The sequence below is a fragment of the Pristiophorus japonicus genome, chromosome 2, assembly GCF_044704955.1.
Source record: "Pristiophorus japonicus isolate sPriJap1 chromosome 2, sPriJap1.hap1, whole genome shotgun sequence".
Taxonomy (NCBI): domain Eukaryota; kingdom Metazoa; phylum Chordata; class Chondrichthyes; family Pristiophoridae; genus Pristiophorus; species Pristiophorus japonicus.
The window spans coordinates 172,947,698-172,971,652 of record NC_091978.1 but is presented as its reverse complement, the minus strand read 5'-3'; the positions used below and the strand labels follow the sequence as shown (position 1 = coordinate 172,971,652).

At 43.5% G+C, this 23,955-nt stretch overlaps 1 protein-coding gene across 7 annotated transcripts in view; it reads right to left on the bottom strand.

Moving 5' to 3' along the window:
• The window catches only part of rbm47 (RNA binding motif protein 47), a 286,762-nt gene that overhangs the window by 224,272 nt on the left and 38,535 nt on the right, over nt 1–23,955 (bottom strand). For 4 of the 7 annotated variants that reach the window (XM_070870324.1, XM_070870331.1, XM_070870319.1 and 1 more), the window contains exon 2: nt 19,390–19,549. The exons of 1 other annotated variant lie outside the window; for it this stretch is intronic. In XM_070870324.1, the coding sequence (XP_070726425.1) occupies nt 19,390–19,412 (23 nt within the window). In that variant the 5' untranslated portion in view covers nt 19,413–19,549. Of the gene's footprint in view, nt 1–18,263; nt 18,539–19,389; nt 19,550–23,955 lie in introns of those variants that run through there. 2 more of the 7 variants (XM_070870337.1, XM_070870370.1) reach the window with 2 other exon arrangements.

The following is a 23,955-nucleotide window of genomic DNA, read 5'->3' as shown; positions in this document are numbered from 1 at the left end:
GCTGACTCTGCTTAACTGCATTATGATTTTCTAAATGTCCTGCTACTACTTCCTTAATAATGGACTCCAGCATTTTCCCAATGACAGACTTTAGGCTAACTGGTTTATACTTTCCTGCTTTCTATCTCCTTCCTTTCTAAACTAGAGGTGTTACATTTGCGGTTTTCCAATCCGCTGGGACTTCTCCAGAATCCAGGGAGTTTTGGTGGATTACAACTGATGCATCCACTTCTCTGCAGCCACTTCTCTTAAGACTCTAGGATGCAGGCCATCAGGTCCAGGGGATTTATCCACCTTAGAACATAAGAACATAAGAAATAGAATCACGAGTAGGCCATACGGCCCCTCGAGCCTGCTCCACTATTTAATACAATCATGGCTGATCCGATGATGGACTTGGGTCCACTTCGCTGCCCGCTCTCCATAACCCATTATTCCCTTATCATTTAAGAAACTGTCTATTTCTGTCTTAAATTTATTCAACGTCCCAGCTTCCACGTTCTCTGAGGCAGCGAATTCCACAGATTTACAACCCTCTGAGAAGAAATTTCTCCTCATCTCAGTTTTACATGGACGGCCCCTTATTCTAAGATTATGTCCTCTAGTTCTAGTCTCCCCCATCAGTGGAAACATCCTCTCTGCATCCACCTTATCAAGCCCCCTCATAATCTTATATGTTTCAATAAGATCACCTCTCATTCTTCTGAATTCCAATGAATAGAGGCCCAACCTACTCAACCTTTCCTCATAAGTCAACCCCCTCACCTCCAGAATCAACCTCGTGAACCTTCTCTGAACTACCTCCAAAGCAAGTATATCTTTTCGTATATATGAAAATCAAAACTGCACGCAGTATTCCAGGTGTGGCCTCACCTATACCCCGTACAACTGTAGCAAGATACTCCATCCCCTTTGCAATAAAGACCAAGATTCCATTGGTCTTCCTGATCACATACTAACCTTGTGTTTCATGCACAAGTACCCCCAGGGTCCCGCTGTACTGCAGCACTTCGCAATCTTTCTCCATTTAAATAATAATTTGTTCTTTGATTTTTTTTCTGCCAAAGTGCATGACCTCACACTTTCCAACATTATACTCCATCTGCCCAATTTTTGCCCACTCACTTAGCCTGTCTATGTGCTTTTGCAGATTTTGTGTGTCTTCCTCACACATTGCTTTTCCTTCCATCTTTGTATCATCAGCAAACTTGGCTCCCTAGGATGCAAGCTATAAGGTCCAGGGGATTTATTTGTCTTTAGTCCCATTATCTTACTGAGTACCAACTCCTCAGTGATTGTGATTGTGTTAAGTTCATCCCTCCCTATAGCCCCTTGACACTCCACTGTTGGAATATTGTTAGTGTCCTCTACCGTAAAGACTGATACAAAATATTTGTTCCGAGTTTCTGCCATCGCCATGTTCCCCATTACTAATTCCCCGGTCTCGTCCTCTAAGAGACCAACATTTACTCTAGTCACTCTTTTCTTTTTTATATGCCTATAGAAACTCTTGCTATCTGTTTTTATATTTCGTGCTAGTTTACTTTCAAAGTCTATCTTCCCTTTCTTAATCATTTTTTTAGTCATTCTGTGTTGGCTTTTAAACGCTTCCCAATCTTCTGTCCTCCCACTAGTTTTGGCCACATTGTATGCCCTTGTTTTTAATTGGATACCATCCTTTATTTCTTCAGTTAGTCATGGATGGCTATCTTTTCTCTTACACCCTTTCCTCCTCACTGGAATATATTTTTCTTAAGAGTTGTGAAATATCTCCTTAAATGTACACCACTGTTCATCAACCGTCCTACACTTTAATCTATTTTCCCAGTCCGCTTTACCCAACTCTGCCCTCATACCTTCATAGTCTCCTTTATTTAAGCTTAGTACGCTGGTTAGAGATCCATCTTGCTCACCCTCCATCTGAATTTGAAATTCAATCATGCTATGATCACTCATTCCGAGGGGATCCTTTACTAGGAGATTGTTTATTAAGCCTCTCATTACACAGGACCAGATATAAGATAGCCTGCCCCCGGTTGGTTCCGTTACATACTGCTCAAGGAATCCGTCCCTTATGCACTTTATGAACTCTTCCTCAAGGCTACCCTGACCAATTTGATTTGTTCAATCAATATGGAGGTTAAAATCACCCATGATTATTGCTATTCCCTTTTTACAAGCCCCCACTATTTCCTGGTTTATGTTCTGACAAAACAGAATTGCTACTGTTACGGGGCCTATAGACTACGCTCACCAGTGACTTTTTTCCCTTATTATTCCTTATCTCCACCTTTAGTCCCATTAGTTTGCCTAGTACTTTTTCTCTAGTGATAGTGATCGTTTTAAGTCCCCCCCCCCACCCCCCAATAGTCCCTTGATTATCAATTTTTGGAATGCTTTTATTGTTTTCTATGAAGACCGATATTAAATATTTATTCAAATTCTCTGCCATTTCCCTGTTTTCCATTATTAATTCCCCAGTCTCATCCTCTAAGGGACCAATGTTTACTTTAGCTTCTCTCTTCCTTCTTATCTACCTGTAGAAGCTCTTGCTCTATTTCTTGCTAGTTTACTCTCATAAACTATCTTCTCGCTCTTTATTATTTTTTTAGTTGTCCTTTGCTGGTTTCTAAAAATTTCCCAATCCTCTGGCCTTCCACTATTCTTCACAAGATTGTATGCCTTTTAGGCCCCATTTATTTATTTAATTATGGATGCGATTGTTTTATTCTGTCAAAGAATGGAACAGTTTTCCACTATTTATATTTATTTCCAGCATCAAGCAATCTCACTCAACATGAGTGCTTGATGTTGATAATGGATACAAATAGTGGGAAAGTGGTAATCAAAATGAATTGGTAAACACCCTTTTCAATGAACTCTTAACTTTAACTGAGTCCTACTTCCATTCAATCAAAAGGATCCCTTGAACTTGTCCTCTGATGTGAATCCCTATAGCACGAGTATAAATTTCCATGTTCCACATCAGTCAACTTCTTTGATGGAACTTTATTGCTCTAGTGGTAATTAGTGCTGCATTTTGAGCCATTTGATGATGTGGATTCATTTCCTCCAAGAGCTAGCTGGAAATTACCCAAATTAATTTCACTACATTATCCTTTCAATTGACCTGAACATATATTCCAGAAACTAAATGACAACCTTCCAATCTGCTGTACCCTTCAGTCCCTCAATGGCGAGAGGGAGCATCACAGCTGAACCTAATTCTGTGCTCACCTGATAACCACACATACACTTTCCAGCAGGAGTTCCTGGATAGCAATCAGAAGCAGAAACTGAACTGGACTAGCCACATAAATGTCGTGATTACTAGAACAAGTCAGCGGATGGATATTCTGTTGCGTGACATCCTGGCTCCCCAAATCCTCTCGACCCCCTACAGGGTACGTCAGGAGCATGATGGAATATTCTCCACTTGCCTGGATGAGTGCAGCTGTATCAATGCTCAAGAAGCTCGACACCATCCAGGAAAAGCAGTCTTCTTGATTGGCACCTCATCCATCAGCTTAAAGATCCATTCCCTCCCCTACCAATGCAAAGTGGCTGCAGTGTATACTATCGACAGGATGCACTGCACAATGTCGCCATGGCTTCTTTGGCAGCACCTCCCAAAACTGTGACCACCACCACTTAAAAGAACACAGTTAAAAAGCAGGTGCACGGGAACACCATCACCTCCAAGTTCCTCTCAAGTCACACACCATCCTAACTTGGACATATGTCATTGTTCTTTCATCATCATTGGGTCAAAATCCTGGAACTTCCTACTAACAACATTGTGGAAGCAGCTTCACAACATGGACTGCAGTGGTTCAAGAATAACCACTACCACCTTCTCAAGCACAACAAGGAATGCGCAATAAATGCACAAATTTAAAAAACTATAATGTTCTACTCTTTTTTCTAAAATAAGAAATCTTGGAATCTATTTATTCATTCAGACTGAATTGATTGACTAACTAAATGACATTAATTACAGCAAAAAAGACAAGGTAGGCATTAAATGTGGTCTCTAGTCTGTGTTAAGCTAGATGTGTCAGCTTGGGTCAGAGTCATTTGGCCTCAGTGTCTATGATCAGTGAAATAAGCATCTAACATTCCCATTCCTGACAGCTATCTAATGCCCCCTGATGGAATGCACCACATGTGTGGTTATCAGGTGAGGGCAGAATAGTGTTCTCACATGTGACCAGGACAGTAAGGGGCCGAAATTTCCCCCCGACTAAAAAGTGGTGCACCTACTGTTTTTTTTCATTTTTCTCCACCTCAATCCATTGGGTGGATCTGGTGCCAATATTCAGGTCTTTGTTCTGCATTTCCGGTCGGGGCAGTGTTGAGGGGCAGAAGTGTCCTTGCATTGGGTTGGCCGACGAAACGAGTCATCAGTGATGCTGATGATGTCAGTGCGTCACTGATGACTTCAGCGCGACGCAGACGTGCTGCGTCGCGCTAACGCATCACAAGTCCGTCCCCTTCAGTTAAAGGGGAGGGCTGCTGTGAATTCAGCATGGGGTTTAGTTAGGCTCAGTGGGCCACCAGGGAAGGTTTCGGCCAGGCCAGAAGCCCAGTACCCAAGAGGGGTTACTGGGCTGCCTGTTGGCGCCCCAGCCGAACCCGTGACCACCACTGTCAGGCCGACCTTGGAATCAGCCCAACAATTAAAACAAAATGGAGGCGCCGACAGCGCGTCCTCCCCTTTAAGGGCGGATGCACCAGCCAGCTACTCACAGCTTCTCGCAGGGGAAAGCTGTCAGTGGCATCGACCGGCGGCGGCAATGCTCCTGCGGGGCAATTCGCCACGGAGATTGGAAAGGGGGTCGCCGCTGGTTGGAAGGGGATTGGTGCATGCCCGACGGGGCGAGAACACGGGCTGAGCGGAATAATGTTCCCACTGCTCCCAGCCTGGGGGCAAATTAGGGCAGATCATCCCACCTATCTGCCCCCGGTCGGTAAGACCGATCCACTCCATTATCGCCTCTTAGAAGCAGTAATAGAGCTTAAGGAGGGATGCAATTTCAGCTCCTAAGTGTTAGAACTCAATGGTTTAATTATGTGAAAAATGACCAATTAATCAAACTATCAGGGAATTGGCCGATAAAATTGTGTTCCAACATGATCTGAGGAAGAACGTTCTTGCTATTGAGGGAGTGCAGCGAAGGTTCACCAGACCGATTCCAGGGATGGATGGACTGACATATGAGGGGAGACTGGATCAACTGGGCCTTTATACACTGGAGTTTAGAAGGATGAGAAGGGATCTCATAGAAACGTATAAGATTCTGACGGGACTGGACAGGTTAGATGCGGGAAGAATGTTTCCGATGTTGGGAAAGTCCAGAACCAGGGGACACAGTCTTAGGGTAAGGGTTAGGCCATTTAGGACTGAGATGAAGAGAAACTTCTTCACTCAGAGAGTTGTTAACCTGTGGAATTCCCTGCCGCAGAGAGTTGTTGATGCCAGTTCATTGGATATATTTAAGAGGGAGTTAGATATAGCCCTTACGGCTAAAGGGATTCAGGAGTATGGAGAGAAAGCAGGAAAGGGGTACTGAGGGAATGATCAGCCATGATCTTATTGAATGGTGGTGCAGGCTCGAAGGGCCGGATGGTCTACTCCTGCACCTATCGTCTATGTTTCTATGTTTCTATGAGGCAGAATCTTCATGAGTGGAGGGGAAGAACAGATGAGGGAGAAGGATCTCTTTATTAGATCACATGCTTATTTTGAAATTGACTCCTCCAACCCAAAGAAATGCAGCAAACATCCTTTTCCACAGACCTTTTCATTTACTGCATTCTCCCTCCATTTTACCCAAAGAAATTGAAGTAGTTTGTCCCTTTTTTTAAGCAGATACAAAGTCTATAATTATAGTTACTGTTGACTTTTCCCTGGAAAAGTTCAAATATGAAGCCAAGACACCACATTCCTTACTGTGAAAGTAATAATCTGAAGTATTGAGGTCATCAACAGAAAAACAAAGAGTTCAATACTGTTTTTCAGCAGATAAAAAGTCGAAAGTTTAGGCTGTCATGTTAACAGTTATTGGGAAAAGGTTTCGCACCATCAAGTTGCTTGTGTTACCAAACCCTCCCATCTCTCAGACTTACAAAGGCCACATTGTCTTCAGAAGCCCAGAGAGAAGATGTGCCTGAGCTTGGCAGGGTCTAGGTGTACCCAGAACTGTTTTTGTTGTGAATTTTTTTATTACATTTGCACAGAAACATGAGAAGGCAGTTATAATTTTACTTCCTTGTGAACCCTCCTCCTCTCCTGACTCAGAATTGGTTGTGAACTCACATTAAATACTGTCCAAATGCTGACATTACTGAGTGGGAAGGAGTTAACAAGTGTGGAGGGAGCTACACATCAACTTTATTAAAGGGGTACCACCTGCATGAAAAGTATTTATAATCATGGTAAAACTTTAGCTTTTTTGCTAAAATGAGCCTTGAAATTCCTGAGAGGGGCGACAGAGTTTGGGCCAGCGACCAGTTCTGTTGGAACTCCACTTCTTTTGTTTCATGGTGCTTCTTGGACCCACCCTATCCTGTCAAGATATCACTTCACTCAAAGAAACGGGACGGAAACGGACCAGAAATCCAGACCGTTCCACCTTTACTAGGGTCAAAAGAAATTAGGTCTGTATTAAGCAGGCGTACTTAACCAAGGTGTGCTAGGGCTTTAATACCAGAATCACAGCAGCACTCAATCGCTTACTGATTAGTACTGTCAGGAACGCCGCAACCAAGAATTTGCAGCAATTTGTTTTTTGTAAAAATCGTATCTTTGGCTAAAACGCTCCCGACTCCCTAATGAAGTGGCATAGTTCGATTCTGATATTCCTGACCTGCAGGAAGAGCCATAAATGTCTTATTTCTATTAATGACTTAATTAACAGTAATTCTCAGTTGTAGCATCTTAATATCAGTTCCCATTGACATCACGATGCCAGTGCCTCATACATGCACAATGGCCAAATTGTCACTGCCAGTCTGTGCTTGCGTGAAATAGTAAGGCCCACAGGTGCAGCTGACACAAATAAATGCAGGAGAGCAGGCATGTAGGCCACTCTCCCAAGATGCGGGTTGCAATATAAACGGAGCCTCACTCAGTATCAACTCATTACAACTGGTTCACTTTGGGTGATACAGTATTTATACAAACACTTATGTGATTACCCAGTCAGTTCACTAGCCTCTCATTAGCTGCTCTCTTATAGAATATAATTCAATCATTGTTACAATGTGCACAATCAGGCAATTAGCATAAAACGGAAATGGACATTTTCTCAGCTCTTGTGGCTGTGGTAGAATTCCATAGTTTGCAGTAACATTACAATATCTCAGGAAATGACCATCAATCTAGACGTGTCAACAGACTGTACAACTCTGGAGGCCATCATTGCCAAGCCTGACATGCACAGTTTGTACAGGTGATAATTGTGGTCCTACATATAGCAGACATCTACTTCCCATTCAGCTCCCAGGCAGCAGTTCAGGAAGCTGTTAATAAAGTCAGAATTTATTAATAATAGTTTATGTGTGCAGTAAATTACAAACATGCGGGATGGATTTTTTTCCCTCTCCATTCATAGTCTGAGAAAAACTTCCACTCACAATGACATTGGTAATCTATACTTGACACCACTTATTTTTTTATCTTCGGTCTCCATTAACAGATCTTCTAAACAGCAACCAAACAACTCTGATAGGGTTGAAAATTGATTCCAGTAAAGTCCAGTTTAAGCAATATTTGATTTGCAATAGCCTCTCAATATAATAACTTGTTTTTAAAATGCTGATTTATTTTATGCAGTACTTGCGATTTCAAGTGCTCTGTTAGTTGCTCAGTTTGGTATAAATACCACACAACTCCATTATAGAAACATAGAAACATAGAAAATAGGTGCAGGAGTAGTCCATTCGGCCCTTCGAGCCTGCATCACCATTCAATAAGATCATGGCTGATCATTCACCTCAGTACCCCTTTCCTGCTTTCTCTCCATACCCCTTGATCCCTTTAGCCATAAGGGCCATATCTAACTCCCTCTTGAATATATCCAATGAATTGGCATCAACAACTCCCTGCGGTAGAGAATTCCATAGGTTAACAACTCTCTGAGTGAAGAAGTTTCTCTTCATCTCAGCCCTAAATGGCTTACCTCTTATCCTTAGACTGAGTCCCCTGGTTCTAGACTTCCCTAACATTGGGAACATTCTTCCTGCATCTAACCTGTCCAGTCCCGTCAGAACTTCATATGTTTCTATGAGATCCCCTCTCATCCTTCTAAACTCCAGTGAATACAGGCCCAGTCAATCCAGTCTCTCCTCATATGTCAGTCCTGCCATCCTGGGAATCAGTCTGGTGAACCTTCGCTGCACTCCCTCATTAGCAAGAACGTCCTTCCTCAGATTAGGAGACCAAAACTGAACACAATATTCCAGGTGAGGCCTCACCAAGACCCTGTACAACTGCATTAAGACCTTCCTGTACCTATACTCAAATCCCCTAGCTATGAAGACCAACATACCATTTGCCTTCTTCACCACCTGCTGTACCTGCATGCCAACTTTCAATGACTGATGTACCATGACACCCAGGTATCGTTGCACCTCCCCTTTTCCTAATCTGCTGATTTTCAGATAATATTCTGTCTTCCTGTTTTTTCCACCAAAGTGGATAACCTCATATTTATCCACATTATACTGCACCTGCCACTCAACTAACCTGTCCAAGTCACCCTGCAGCCTCTGAGCATCCTCCTCACAGCTCACACCGCCATCCAGCTTAGTGTCATCTGCAAACTTGGATATATTAACTCAATTCTTTCATCCAAATCACTGATGTATATTGTAAATAGCTGGGGTCCCAGCACTGAACCCTGCGGCACCCCACTAGTCACTGCCTGCCATTCTGAAAAGGACCCGTTAATCCCGACTCTCTGCTGCCTGTCTACCAAACAGCTCTCTATCCACATCAGTACATTACCCCCAATACCATGTGCTTTAATTTTGCACAACAATCTCTTGTGCGGGACCTTGTCAAAAGCCTTTTGAAAGTCCAAATACATCACACCCACTGGCGCTCCCTTGTCCACTCTACTAGTTACATCCTCAAAAAATTCGAGAAGATTTGTCAAGCATGATTTCCCTTTCATAAATCCATGCTGACTTGGACCGATCCTGTCACTGCTTTCCAAATGCGCTGCTATTACATCTTTAATAATTGATTCCAACATTTTCCCCACTACTGAGGTCAGGCTAACCGGACTATAATTCCCTGTTTTCTCTCTGCTTCCTTTTTTAAAAAGTGGTGTTACATTAGCTCCCCTCCAGTTGATAGACTGTTGGAAAATGATCACCAATGCATCCATTATTTCTATGGCCACTTCCTTAAGTACTCTGGGATGCAGACTATCAGACTCCAGGGATTTATCGGCCTTCAATCCCATCAATTTCCCAAACAGAATTTCCTGACTAATAAGGATTTCCTTCAGTTCCTCCTTCTCACTAGACCCTCGGTCCCCTAGTATTTTCGGAAGGTTATTTGTGTCTTCCTTCGTGAAGACAGAACCAAAGTATTTGTTCAACTGGTCTGCCATTTCTTTGTTCCCCATTATAAATTCACCTGAATCTGACTGCAAAGGACCTATGTTTGTCTTCACTAATTTTTTCCTCTTCACATATCTATAGAAGCTTTTGCAGTCAGTTTTTATGTTCCCTGCAAGCTTACTCTCATACTCTATTTTCCCCCTCCTAATTAAAAACTTTGTCCTCCTCTGCTAGATTCTAAATTTCTCCCAGTCCTCAGGTTTGCTGCTTTTTCTGGCCAATTTATATGCCTCTTCCTTGGATTTAGCACTATCCTTAATTTCCCTTGTTAGCCATGGTTGAGTCCACATTCCCCATTTTATTTTTACTCCAGACAGGAATGTACAATTGTTGAAGTTCGTCCATGTGATCTTTAAATGTTTGCCATTGCCTATCCACCGTCAACCCTTGAAGTATCATTCGCCAGTCTATTCTAGACAATTCACATCTCATACCATCGAAGTTACCTTTCAAGTTCAGGACCCTAGTCTCTGAATTAACTGTGTCACTCTCCATCCTAATAAAGAATTCTACCATATTATAGTCACTCTTCCCCAAGGGGCCTCGCACAAGATTGTTAATTAGTCCTTTCTCATTACACATCACCCAGTCTAGGATGGCCAGCCCTCTAGTTGGTTCCTCGACATATTGGTCTAGAAAATCATCCCTAACACACTCCAGGAAATCCTCCTGCGCCGTATCGCTACCAGTTTGTTAGCCCAATCTATATGTAGATTAAAGTCGCCATGATAACTGCTGTACCTTTATTGCATGCATCCCTAATTTCTTGTTTGATGCTGTCCCCAACCTCACTACTACTGTTTGGTGGCCTGTACACAACTCCCAAGAGCGTTTTCTGCCCTTTGGTATTCCGCAGCTCCACCCATACAGATTCCACATCATCCAAGCTAATGTCCTTCCTTACAATTGCGTTAATTTCCTCTTTAACCAGCAACGCTACCCCACCTCCTTTTCCTTTCTGTCTATCCTTCCTGAATGTTGAATACCCCTGGATGTTGAGTTTCCAGCCTTGGTCACCCTGGAGCCATGTCTCCGTGATGCCAATTATATCATATTCGTTAATTGCTGCTTGCATAGTTAATTAATTCCCCTTATTACGAATACTCCTCGCATTGAGGCACAGAGCCTTCAGGCTTGTCTTTTTAGCACACTTTGCCCCTTTAGAATTTTGCTGTAATGTGGTCCTTTTTGATTTTTGCCTTGGGTTTCTCTGCACTCCACTTTTACTTTTCTTCTTTCCCTCCCCCTTTCAGTGCTCCTCAAGAATCTGTTCTTTTCGAACATTCACCAGGTCTAACGAAGGATCATCGACCTGAAATGTTAACTCTGTTTTCCTCTCCACAGATGCTGCCTGACCCGTTGAGATTTCCAGCATTTTCTGTTTTTATTTCAGATTCCAGCATCAGCAGTATTTTGCTTTTGTATTCGTGTTCCCTTATATCTTCCTTACTCACAACTTAAACAATCTCTCTCTTATGTAGGACAATTATTATATCCATTATATAATGTGTCACTCAGTTGGTAGTACTCTCGCCACTGCGTCAGAAGATTGTGGGTTCAAGTCCTGCTCCAGAGACTTGAGCACAAAAATCTAGGCTGACACTCCAGTGCAGTATTGTGGGAGTGTTGCACTATTGGAGGTTCTGTCTTTCAGATGAGACTTTAAACTGAGGCACTGTCAGATGGACGTAAAAATTCCATGGCACTATTTTGAAGAAGAGCTGGTGAGTTATCCCCGGTGTCCTGGCTAATATTTATCCCTCAATCAACATCACTAAAACAGACTACTTGGTCACTATCACATTGCTGTTTGTGGGAGTTTGCTGTGCACAAATTGGCTGCTGCGTTTCCTACATTACAACAGTGACTACACTTCAAAAGTACTTCATTGACTGTAAAGCGCTCTTGAACGTCCTGAAGTCTTTCTTTCTTATAATCGAAGAATATTCTTTGGGAATAAAATACGTGGAAAGAAGTAGAAATTTACAGTGCTCCCATTCATGCCCTAAAACTGAGATTCCTTTATTATCCATGCATGATCTTCTACTGAGGATATGTAATTGAATCAGTATTTCAATTAATTGGTGAGTTGATGTACTTTGTGCTTTCTCTTCAACAAAATAAAATGCCTTACCATAAAAACTATGTAGAGCATAAGAAAAGGGTGATCATAATGTGAGGGTAGTTTACAGGAAGCTCAACAGATAACTATACAATATTGTTTCATCCACAACTGAGTAATGCACTCAGTCCAAAAGTTGTGAAGCGAATATGGAAGCCGTGGAATGAATAATGCTGTCCGATCCACATGCTAACCTTACTTGATAATGCCAGGGGACATTACTCTATTAGACAGGGTTCCCAGCACATAGTCCTGCAGCAAAGGCTGGAGAAGAGGGCCACTCAGCAAACCAGTCTTTATATTTTTCATCTGGCCTCACTTGAAACTCTCTTTTCAAAAGGTGTCTGACTGTTGCTCAGGTGCTCCAGTGTCACTATGGGGAAGATTCATCATTTACATAAAAACTGGAGCCTCACACAGCAAAGAACAGCAAGAACACCCAATTAACAAGTAGAATATCCACAAAAGGGAATATTTCAAAGAATACTGTATCAACATTTAGGAATTTTAAAAATCATTTTTCTTTTAATTTGCAACTATAATGCCCTAAAGGTGGCATTGCTTAAGTATAAAAAGTATAAAATTAAGCAACTTAAGATATTAAAATTTAAAAGGTAATATAGACACATAGAAACATAGAAAATAGGTGCAGGAGTAGGCCATTCGGCCCTTCGAGCCTGCACCGCCATTCAATGAGTTCATGGCTGAACATGCAACTTCAGTACCCCATTCCTGCTTTCTCACCATACCCCTTGATCCCCCTAGTAGTAAGGACTACATCTAACTTCTTTTTCAATATATTTAGTGAATTGGCCTCAACAACTTTCTGTGGTAGAGAATTCCACAGGTTCACTCTCTGGGTGAAGAAGTTTCTCCTCATCTCGGTCCTAAATGGCTTACCCCTTATCCTTAGACTGTGACCCCTGGTTCTGGACTTCCCCAACATTGGGAACATTCTTCCTGCATCTAACCTGTCCAAACCCATCAGAATTTTAAACATTTTTTTGAGATTCCCTCTCATTCTTCTGAACTCCAGTGAATACAAGCCCAGTTGATCCAGTCTTTCTTGATATGTCAGTCCCGCCATCCTGGGAATCAGTCTGGTGAACCTTCGCTGCACTCCCTCAATAGCAAGAATGTCCTTCCTCAAGTTAGCAGACCAAAACTGTACACAATACTCCAGATGTGGCCTCACCAAGGCCCTGTACAACTGTAGTAACACCTCCCTGCCCCTGTACTCAAATCCCCTTGCTATGAAGGCCAACATGCCATTTGCTTTCTTAACTGCCTGCTGTACCTGCATGCCAACCTTCAATGACTGATGTAGCATGACATCCAGGTCTAGTTGCACCTCCCCTTTTCCTAATCTGTCACCATTCAGATAATAGTCTGTCTCTCTGTTTTTACCACCAAAGTGGATAACCTCACATTTATCCACATTATACTTCATCAGCCATGCATTTGCCCACTTATCTAACCTATCCAAGTCACTCTGCAGCCTCATAGCATCCTCCTCGCAGCTCACACTGCCACCCAACTTAGTGTCATCCGCAAATTTGGAGATACTACATTTAATCCCCTCGTCTAAATCATTAATGTACAATGTAAACAGCTGGGGTCCCAACACAGAACCTTGTGGTACCCCACTAGTCACTGCGTGCCATTCTGAAAAGTACCCATTTACTCCTACTCTTTGCTTCCTGTCTGCTAACCAGTTCTCAATCCACGTCAGCACACTACCCCCAATCCCATGTGCTTTAACTTTGCACATTAATCTCTTGTGTGGGACCTTGTCGAAAGCCTTCTGAAAGTCCAAATACACCACATCCCTTGTTCTCCCTTGGTTCTCCCTTGTCCACTCTACTGGAAACATCCTCAAAAAATTCCAGAAGATTTGTCAAGCATGATTTTCCTTTCACAAATCCATGCTGACTTGGACCTATCATGTCATCTCTTTCCAAATGCGCTGCTTTGATATCTTTAATAATTGATTCCATCATTTTATCCACTACCGATGTCAGGCTGACCGGTCTATAATTCCGTTTTTTCTCTCCCTCCTTTTTTTTAAAGTGGGATTACATTGGCTACCCTCCACTCCATAGGAACTGATCCAGAGTCTATGGACTGTTGGAAAATGACTGTCAATGCATCCGCTATTTCCAAGGCCTCCTCCTTAAGTACTCTGGGATGCAGTCCATCAGGCCCTAGGGATTTATCGGCCTTCAATCCCATCAATTTCTGCAACACAATTTCCCGACCAATAAGGATTTCCCTCAGTTCCTCCTTCTTTCTAGACCCTCTGACCCCTTTTATATCCGGAAGGTTGTTTGTGTCTTCCTTAGTGAATACCAAACCAAAGTACTTGTTCAATTGGTCTGCCATTTCTTTGTTCCCCGTTATGACTTCCCCTGATTCTGACTGCAGAGGACCTACATTTGTCTTTACTAGCCTTTTTCTCTTTACGTATCTATAGAAACTTTTGCAGTCCGTCTTAATGTTCTCTGCAAGCTTCCTCTCGTACTCTATTTTCCCTGCCCTAATCAAACCCTTTGACCTCCTCTGCTGAGTTCTAAATTTCTCCCAGTCCCCGGGTTCACTGCTATTTCTGGCCAATTTGTATGCCACTTTCTTGGCTTTAATACTATCCCTGATTTCCCTTGATAGCCACGGTTGAGCCACCTTCCCTTTTTTATTTTTATGCCAGACAGGGATGTACAATTGTTGTAGTTCATCCATGCGGTCTCTAAATGTCTGCCATTGCCCATCCACAGTCAACCCCCTAAGTATCATTCGCCAATCTATCCTAGCTAATTCACGCCTCATACCTTCAAAGTTACCCTTCTTTAAGTTCTGGACCATGGTCTCTGAATTAACTGTTTCGTTCTCCATCCTAATGTAGAATTCCACCATATTATGGTCACTCTTTCCCAAGGGGCCTCGCACAACAAGATTGCTAATTAATCCTCTCTCATTTCACAACACCCAGTAGTAGTGCATTAAAATAATTCGATCAAACTGCTACGTAGAAATTGCTAGCAATGTCAAAAACGTGTTTATTTGTGTTCCATTTTTAAGAATTCTTGAGGAGGAAAGTGAAGGTTCACCAGACTAATTCCTGGGATGGCAGGACTGACATATGAAGAAAGACTGGATCAGCTAGGCTTATACTCACTGGAATTTAGAAGAATGAGAGGGGATCTCATAGAAACATATAAAATTATGATGGGACTGGACAGGTTAGATGCAGGAAGAATGTTCCCGATGTTGGGGAAGTCCAGAACCAGGGGTCACAGTCTAAGGATAAGGGGTCAGCCATATAGAACCGAGATGAGGAGAAACTTTTTCACCCAGAGAGTGGTGAACCTGTGGAATTCTCTACCACAGAAAGTTGTTGAGTCCAGTTCGTTGGATATATTCAAGAGGGAGTTAAATGTGTCCTTTATGGCTAAAGGGATCAGGGGGTATGGAGAGAAGGCAGGAGTGGGGCACTGAAGTTGCATGGTCAGCCATGATCATATTGAATGGCGGTGGAGGCTTGAAGGGCTGAATGGCCTGCTCCTGCACCTATTTTCTATGTTTCTATGTTTCTATGAAGACAGCCATTTCCAGGCCTGAGCACATGTATTTTATTCAACTGACAATGTTGCTGGACATCGCTCATATTAACTTATTCTGTACATTTATTGAACCCAGATTATACCGGTCAGAAAGTATCCAGTAGTGTCTTGTGGGTAAATTAGGATTTTATCTGCTACAGTTCAGCCATTTTCTACAACAACTGCACATTCCACAGCTTGATAAAGGACGTTTGTGATTTTTATACTAGTAACAAGAGGATTGTTAATAGCTTGATTGGCCTCAATATTAACCCCCCCGCCCCTCCCCGCCTCAACAATGGGCAGGAGGGCGGGGGGCTTAAAGAATTTGAGCCTGTCCCGCCATTCAATATGATCATGGCTGACCATGCAACTTCAGTGCACCACTCCCGCCTTCTCTCCATACCCTCTGATCCCTTTAGCCGTAAGAGCCACATCTAACTCCCTTTTGAATATATCCAACGAACTGGACTCAACAACTTTCTGTGGTAGAGAATTCCACAGGTTCACCACGCCATGCACACACCCACGGACTTTTTTACGGCGATGGATGTCAGGGCGTTCGAGTGTCCCACCGTGTTGAGGTGGAGCACTTCATTAACATATTTAAATGCCATTGGGAGCACGATTTAAAATTCACTGTTGCTGCGTGAGTTTCCCAGGGGTCGGGAAACCCGACAGTGAAAGGGAGGCAGAGCTTTTGGTTCCACATGGCTCAGCACTCCTTGTGGACCAAGAAAAGCAGGATTGCTCCCTTTAGCCCCTTGAGGAAGGCTTCAGCCTCCCTGCTTCCGACCGCGGGTTATTATTAGGTGTGCTGTGACTTACAAATTTATTTACTATCACTAACAAAATTGTCAAGCATTGCATGCCTCAATTTTATGTGTTCCCTCAATTTCATTAACGGTCATTATCTTCAACCAAACACAATAATGTATCCCATTTTTCAGAACATGCCCCAAGGAGTCTACAGAGTGTGGCACTGTGGAGTCTTGCCAAAGCAGCTGGCCATTCAGGTTGCACCTCCCGCCTCGGACTGGAGTTCAAATACTATTGGAGCCTGACATTGCAATGTCCCTGCTGAACTTTGATGAAATGCCTTAGGTTTTTAGCTGGATGATGCTGGCACGAGTCAAGGGTTTAAAAAGAAATGTATAAATCAAACTGAACTTTTAGTGCAATAGAAATAAGAAACAAAATGGTTAAAGGTGAGTTGTCAGAAAGTGAACAGAATCTGTACCCGGCTAAAATGTCAACGTTTCTGAGAGGGGTCCCACCTTAAATGTTATGTTTTATTTCATATTTTCAACATTTATGTTTTTTTATCTTACTAAGAGTTGTAGAGGCCGAAATTGCCCCTTTCTACAAGAGCCATGACCGCCTCAAAGAGGCAGATACTGCTAGTCGGCGCAGAGTAGACAACATTTCATAAATTGCCCTCCATTTTCTTTTCCAGCGGTGCTTATCACCACGCCACACGTGGTGCCACCCCGTCGGGCACACGCCAACCCCTCACCGACCAGCAGCGACCCCTTTCCGCCACGTGTGGGAAATTGCCCCGTGGGAAATCATCATCATCGTCATAGGCAGTCCCTCGAAACAAGGATGGCCCCGTGAGAAATTGCACGCGGGAACGGATTGGCCGCCGCTCGGTGCCCCCGACAGTTTTCCCCTGCAGGAAGCAGCCCAACAATGGCGATCACGGGTTCGGCCGGGCATCCAACAGGCAGCCCAGCAGCCCTTCTTGGATACCGGCCCGCTGGCCCGGCTGAAACCCTTCCTGGTGGCCCAGTGGGCCAAACTAAACTAATTGCAGAGTTCACAGCAGCCCTCCCCTTTAACTGAAGAGGAGGGACATTGTGATGCGTCAGCAACATGCTGACGTCATGAATGCGGCGCTGATGAGACCGACCGAAGTCTGACCCGCTCCACGCTGACTTCCACCCAAACACCACACGGAAGAAAAAAACATGTAAAGAACTGAATTTCACTCTACTCTCCGCCCCATGGAGTTGGGCGGAGAAAAATCTTCAAGATCGGTGAGTGCGCCCCCTTTCGGTCGGAGGGCAATTTCGGCCCCATATTGTTTTGTTAAATTCAATTCAATGGAGGGGCTCAGGAGGATGCATTTGATCCTCAAACAGATCTAAACACTTTGTGACCTGAGTCGTGTACAATTGTATTTTGTTTCCATACAATGTAAAGAAAAACAATGCTTGAACATACACTCCACATTTTGCTCAGCCAAAGAACTCTTGGTTATGAAATGCCTTTTAGGCTCTTGTAGCAAATCATAATACCAAGGTTATCTTTCAGCACCTTTTTGAGTAATCTTGCTCATTTACTTGCTAATTGCCCTATTTGTTGAAGCTTTTTTACACCCAGATTGTTTGGACCTGGCTATTCGATTTCTAGATTGTCCACTGTAGTCCATGATTAAATATAGGACCATGATTATTATCACTAAAAGACAAGATTCCCAACTGTATAGCCTGATTTTCATTTTTAACTCCAATCCAGCCTCTCCTTGACATACTGGGTAACCTTTCCCCTGCTTCATTCAGCACCTGCAGCACTCACAGTGCTTTCATGTAACAGACCACTATTTTGTCAGTTCAGTGACATATAAAACTCTCTATGTGAAATACAGCAGTTGCTTCCTAATCCTTATATAGCTTAACACATGGAAAAAAATGGAAAATTATTTTCTAAGCCATGGATTAAGTTTTGCAAATAGTTATCCATTTACACAGCTTCTGATATAGAATCCTAAACTTATAACTGGCTTGCTCTGGGAGTGAATTTTTAACAGTGAATACTTCTCAGAATTTATTTGTAAAACATGACACCAGACATTGGTTTATGAGAGAAAAATTAAAGAGCAGAAACAATAAGCAAGAATCTTGACCTACCTCTTTTTAGTTTCAGGACGTCAGACGCCAATTGTCTGCTTCTTCATCGCCACTTAGTGAGACGTGCAAAGGGTCTGGCAGCATACAACCCACATCTTCTTGTTTTATCAAGGTTAACTCAGCAAGGAGTGCCCAGAAACTCCCTCTAATGCTATTTACTGCAGCAAAATCTGTCTGTCTTCCTTGTGTGTGCGTGTGTGTGTTTTTGAAACACTTTGAGACCATCAAAAGTGTAATGAAGTTTTGGGAAACTTGCAATTAGACCTAGTTAATCTAAAATACCTGACTCTCGCTGACCTAAGCTGCACATTCCATGGTGGCTAAATAGCAGCTCAGAAGTTGCAGTACTCCGAGGAAAAATTCCTAGCCAGTCTTAGAGTGTGAGGCATTATTCTCCTAAAGCATGTTTTCAGTCCACTTGTGGCTGTTCAGCAAAAGCTGCCAGCTTATTGTAGCCCAAACTAAGATTGTGAGGTTTAACTCACAATTTGTTTTGTCTCTCTCTTTCGTTCTTCTGGTTCCCTTTCTCCTCGAACAAGTTAAGGTTTTGTCTCGTAATGCCCTGCCCCTAAAGTCACCAAACCAGAATTTTGCTGCAACACTGGCAACTTCCCGTAAATCTAAATTGTAATTTTATCCTGTTCACTGAGCTCTTATTGGCTGAAGGCCAACCTAACATTCCAATTGAGGTAGAAGCACAGATACCTACCTTTTCTCAACTGCACAAAGATTAAAAAGGGTGGATTGAACAAGAAACTGGGCATTAAGAAGTTTGTTACTCATGGTGGCTGAGAATGGCTAAGACAACCTGTCATCATGAGAGAAAGCGAGAGTTACAATGTTCTGTGGGGGAGAATGTCGGCGGACTTTTCCCCAACGCAAGGACAAAATGCCTGTTTGAGAATGCACCTGCTAGCACTATCATACAAGAATTCTTGAAGAAACCTGTACAGTTTCAGTCTGCTTTGTAACCTCTAGCTTGTTTAAATATATATAAAACATAAATACGTCTTACCTTGAATACTTTCAAAACTCGCTTTAGCTGAATTTTTAAAAGAACAAGGTGACGTGTTACCTTAACTTGACAAACAAGAATGTTCAAAAGAGAAAGACTGAGCTCACTTACCTGGGGCAAAACATGGTTTGCATTAAAGCTAGCAAGGTTCGTTGCTAGGAAAAACCCATGTCCTTTCAGAGGTGTTCATAGCATCATACTGGTTGTGACTCATTCAGGAACAGGTGGTAGAAATGTTTTTCCCCTTTATTTGTCAAGTACCTAGGAATCACTGGGGAGAAAAGAAATGAACTAGCAAGAGAGCAAATGATGCTTCAACATTACCTTTCTTGGTTTTGACCCCCCTCCCATACAAGGAAATTAAAACACAGCAACGGATTGTTCCTACCCTCAGTTTCACCGAATCTGCCTGAAAAAGGGTTAAACTCTGGGTCAAATTGAATTAAAATTTATAGTAAACTTGCATTAACCAATCAGCATCAAGTGTATTGCTTGTGACCAAACAGTTTGGAACAGAAATTTGATAATACCAGGAATAAGAGGCGTCTGTTAAAATCTCTATTTGCATTGTGATACACAGACCAGCTTGGATTTCAAGCACTTTTGGGACCAAAGCAAATGGGAGGGCAAGGAAGCAGTGCCCCTCTAGAATATTTTCATTGGATACATAGCCTGTGTCCCAGCCACACCCCCACTCCGATGAAACTCTCATCTCTGTCAATTCTAATGCACTTCACCAAGCTCCAGCTCATCCAGAATTCTGCTGCCTGCACCCTAACCTGTAATGAACCTTGCTAAACAATCTACATTCGCTCCCCATCCCCACAACACATTGATTTAGAAATCTTTGTCCTCACTTATACCTCCCTCCGTGGCCTCCTTTGCAACATTCCCCTAGCCATATATGCCAGCTTGCACCTTCCACTCTTCTGATATGGCCTACTGTGTGGCCCCTTCCCTTTGCTCCATTATTTGTAACAAAGCCTTCAGCCATTGAAAGAAATAATTTGCATTTATATATCCCATTTTACAACCTAGGGACATTCCAAAGCATTTCACAATCAGTGAAGTACTTTTAAAGTGTCATCCCTCTTGTAACGTAGGGAAACACATCAGCTAATTTTCACAAAAGATCCAACAAACAGCAATGAGTTGAATGACCAGATAATGTCCTAGAAATTCGTCTGCACAGTTCCTGTTGTTTGGGTGCTAAACGGCCTCCTAAGCCTCCAATTTGGCGGGCAGGAAGTACACACTCATTCTGAGCTGGAAGAGCACCACCCGCCATATTGGATAGGCAAAATAATCGGCATCCAGGTCTCACACCTGAAATAGGCGTTACTTTCTTTGCATGTGCAAATAAGGGACCTAACACCTGTTTGAAGCTCTCTCTGCAAGCAAAACCAGGTTTACATGCAGCCTAACAGGTGGTCCATAAAGGGACTGCTGTAGGCCACAACCAACAAGGCAAGATTTCAAAATATACTTATCTGAATGTGGAGGAGTGCTCCTCCCAACGTCATATTAAGACCACACGGGCCACTGCTGACCACCACTGCCCCTCCTCATCCTGATCCTGGCCTCTGATCTCCCCGATCCTAACCTCTTCTCCTCCAGTCGCCACCTACTGCTACCCCCCCTATAGGCCATCACTATTCTTCCAACCCTTCGCAGGCCCCTTTAACCACTTATCTGAGGGCTGCTGCTGGCATCACCAGCGAACTGGTTGGGGCCATCAAATAGGTGGAGAGGGTATAGAAGGGGAAGGAGGAGAGGAGAGGGGATCGAGGGGGCAGTCAAGAGAGGGATTGAAGGGGAGGGAGGAGAGGGAATTGAAGGGGGAGGGGTGGAGGGAAGAGAGGGGATTTGAGGGGGGAGGGAGGAGAGGGGATCGAAGTGGAGGGAGTAGAAGGGATCGGAGGGTGGAGAGGGAGGAACCCAGAGGGCGGAGAGAAGTTAAGGAACTTGGGCGGAAGAGAAGGTCAGGAGTGTGGGGGGGGCGGGGGAGGGGTGGAAGAGAAGGTCAGGGATGGGGAGAGGGAAGGTCAGGAACTCGAGGGGTGGGGGGGTGGAAGAAGGTCAAGAACTCGACGGGGTGGGGGGGGGGGGACATCAAGCACTTCTGGGGGTGGGAGAAAGGTCAAGAACTCGGTCGGGTACAAAGTCAAGAACTCAGAGGGGCAGAGGGAAGAGCTCAGAGAGAACAGTGGGGATGGGGGAAAGATGTGATCCAGGTCTAAAGGGAGGTGACAGTGAGGACGTGATCCAGATGGCCAGACGGATCACATTCTCCCCCCTCTGTTAGAGGTGGATCACGATCTTCCAACCCCACCCCACCTCCTTTACACCCGCATCACATTCTCCCTCTGCTCCCCCCTAGACCTGGTTGATTTCTCAGAAAGCCCAGCGTTTGTGCAGCAAGTGACAACATTGGACTGGATGAAATCTGGAAGTCATGACACTATCACTATTCACTTCATACTCAATAAACCTGTTAACAATCTGTGATTCACACACAATGCCCCATCTATGGGGAGGTGGGGGGCGGGGGAAGACGGTCAGGAACTTATTTGGAGGGGGGGGTTAGAAGGTCCTAACCTAGGAGGGTGAGCCCTTCTGTTCTCTGAAAGCAGTAATGTTAGCACTGTGATCTCTGTCTGGAGCCTGACTGTTACAATGAATGGATCAAGTTACACATTGGAAAGATCTTGATTACTCAGGCAGGCAAGATCTAATTACATTTTGCAGACAAACTGCTGGGTGTGTCTTGTCCTCTAAGGGGACCAATCAGAACTCTGGTGTTGCAAATGCATCCTGCCTATATTAATCCTAACCTACATTTTTGTTGGGTGAAAACCTTTTTTTATGTGGCTCACATTAAACAACAGCCAGAGCAGCTGGCCACAACCAGATTGGCAGTAGCGGCCCTAAAATTGACGTGAGTGTCCTGGGTGGGAGGGAAAATCAGCTAGAGCTCCCATTCCAAAACACTAGCCAGTGGTTATTGCTAGAAAGTGCTCCTGTGTGAACCTTGTGAGAATGGGGCTAGGCTCAACTGGAAACTTCCATCCCACCCTCCCGCACCCACCCTACCCCACCTATAGTCACTATTCACACTCACTGTCTGGGGTCAATGCAAAGAATGACTACTTGGGCCAAACTACCATAATAAGAGTCAGCAGCTTCAGGAAAGGAAAAAAGTAGAAATAATTGAAAATGAATAAACACAGCTCTATCCATTTCAGTGAAGTAAAATCTGTCACACTGTTTTTCTCAACAGTCTGATATTGGCAAGTACATAAAGGCAGATTCCCATTTCACACTAGGGCTACATTCATCCTTCTGCTGCAGTACTTTGAGTAAGAGTGCTGCCACTGCCTCTGATAGTGTTGGTCCAATACAGCCAATGGCAACCCCTAAGTGCACCTGCCAGTTCACTAACAACAACAACTTGTATTTATATATTCCAGTGAGAAAAAAAGAATCTAAGAGGATGAACCTCCGTGGCTAACGAAGAAAGTTAGGGATGGTATCAAATTGAAAACAAAGGCATACAATGTTGTAAACATTAGTGGTAGGTCAGAGGATTGGGATGTTTTTGAAACCAGCAAAGGACAACTAAAAAAATAATAAAGAGAACAGATAGATTATGAGAGTAAACTAGCAAGAAATATAAAAACAAACAGTAAGAGCTTCTACAGGTGCATAAAAAGAAAAGAGTAGCTAAAGTAAACATTGGTCCCTTAGAGGACGAGACTGGGGAATTAATAATGGGAAACAAGGAAATGGCAGAGACGTTGACAAATATTTTGTATCGGTCTTCACGGTGGAAGACGCTAAAAGCATCCCAATAATAATAATCAAGGGGCTACAGGGAGGGGGGGGATCTTAAAACAATCATTATCACCAGAGAAAAAGTACAGGCAAACTAATTGGTCTAAAGGTGGACAAATGCCCTGGACCTGATGGCCTGCATCCTAGAGTCTTAAAAGAAGTGGCTGCGGAGATATTGGATGCATTGGTTGTAATCTACCAAAATTCCCTGGATTCTGGGGAGGTCCCAGCAGACTGCAAAACTGCAAATGGAGCGCCCCTATTCAAGAAAGGAGGGAGACAGAAAGCAGGAAACTATAGACCAGTTAGCCTAACATCTGTTATTGGGAAAATGCTGGAGTCCATTATTAAGGAAGTAATAGCAGGACATTTGGAAAATCATAATACAATCAAGCATGATTTTATGAAAAGGAAATCATGTTTGAAAAGTTGCTAGAGTTCTTTGAGGATGTAACGAGTGGAGTGGATAAAGGGGAACCAGTAGATGTCATCATCATCATCATCATATTCCTGTGTGGGCCCAGAAGAGGCAGCACGGGCCAGCCCACACTGCAATATGTGTGCGCACTAGGTCCGTGCAGCAGAGCTGGTCTCCAGTCGTCTTGGTTAATCCTTGCTACTGGACCAAGACCTAGCTCTGTCAAGCCCATGTGGTGGCTGGTGTGCAACAGCCACCATCTGTTTAAAAAATCCACGAACAGGCATCTTCCACCCTTCAAGATTTAGTTCGGGACCTGGAATTTTAGGTCCTTCATTGAAACACCTGTGAATTTCTTGACATAGGCAGTCCCTCGGAATCGAGGAAGACTTGCTTCCACTCTTAGAATGAGTCCTTAGGTGGCT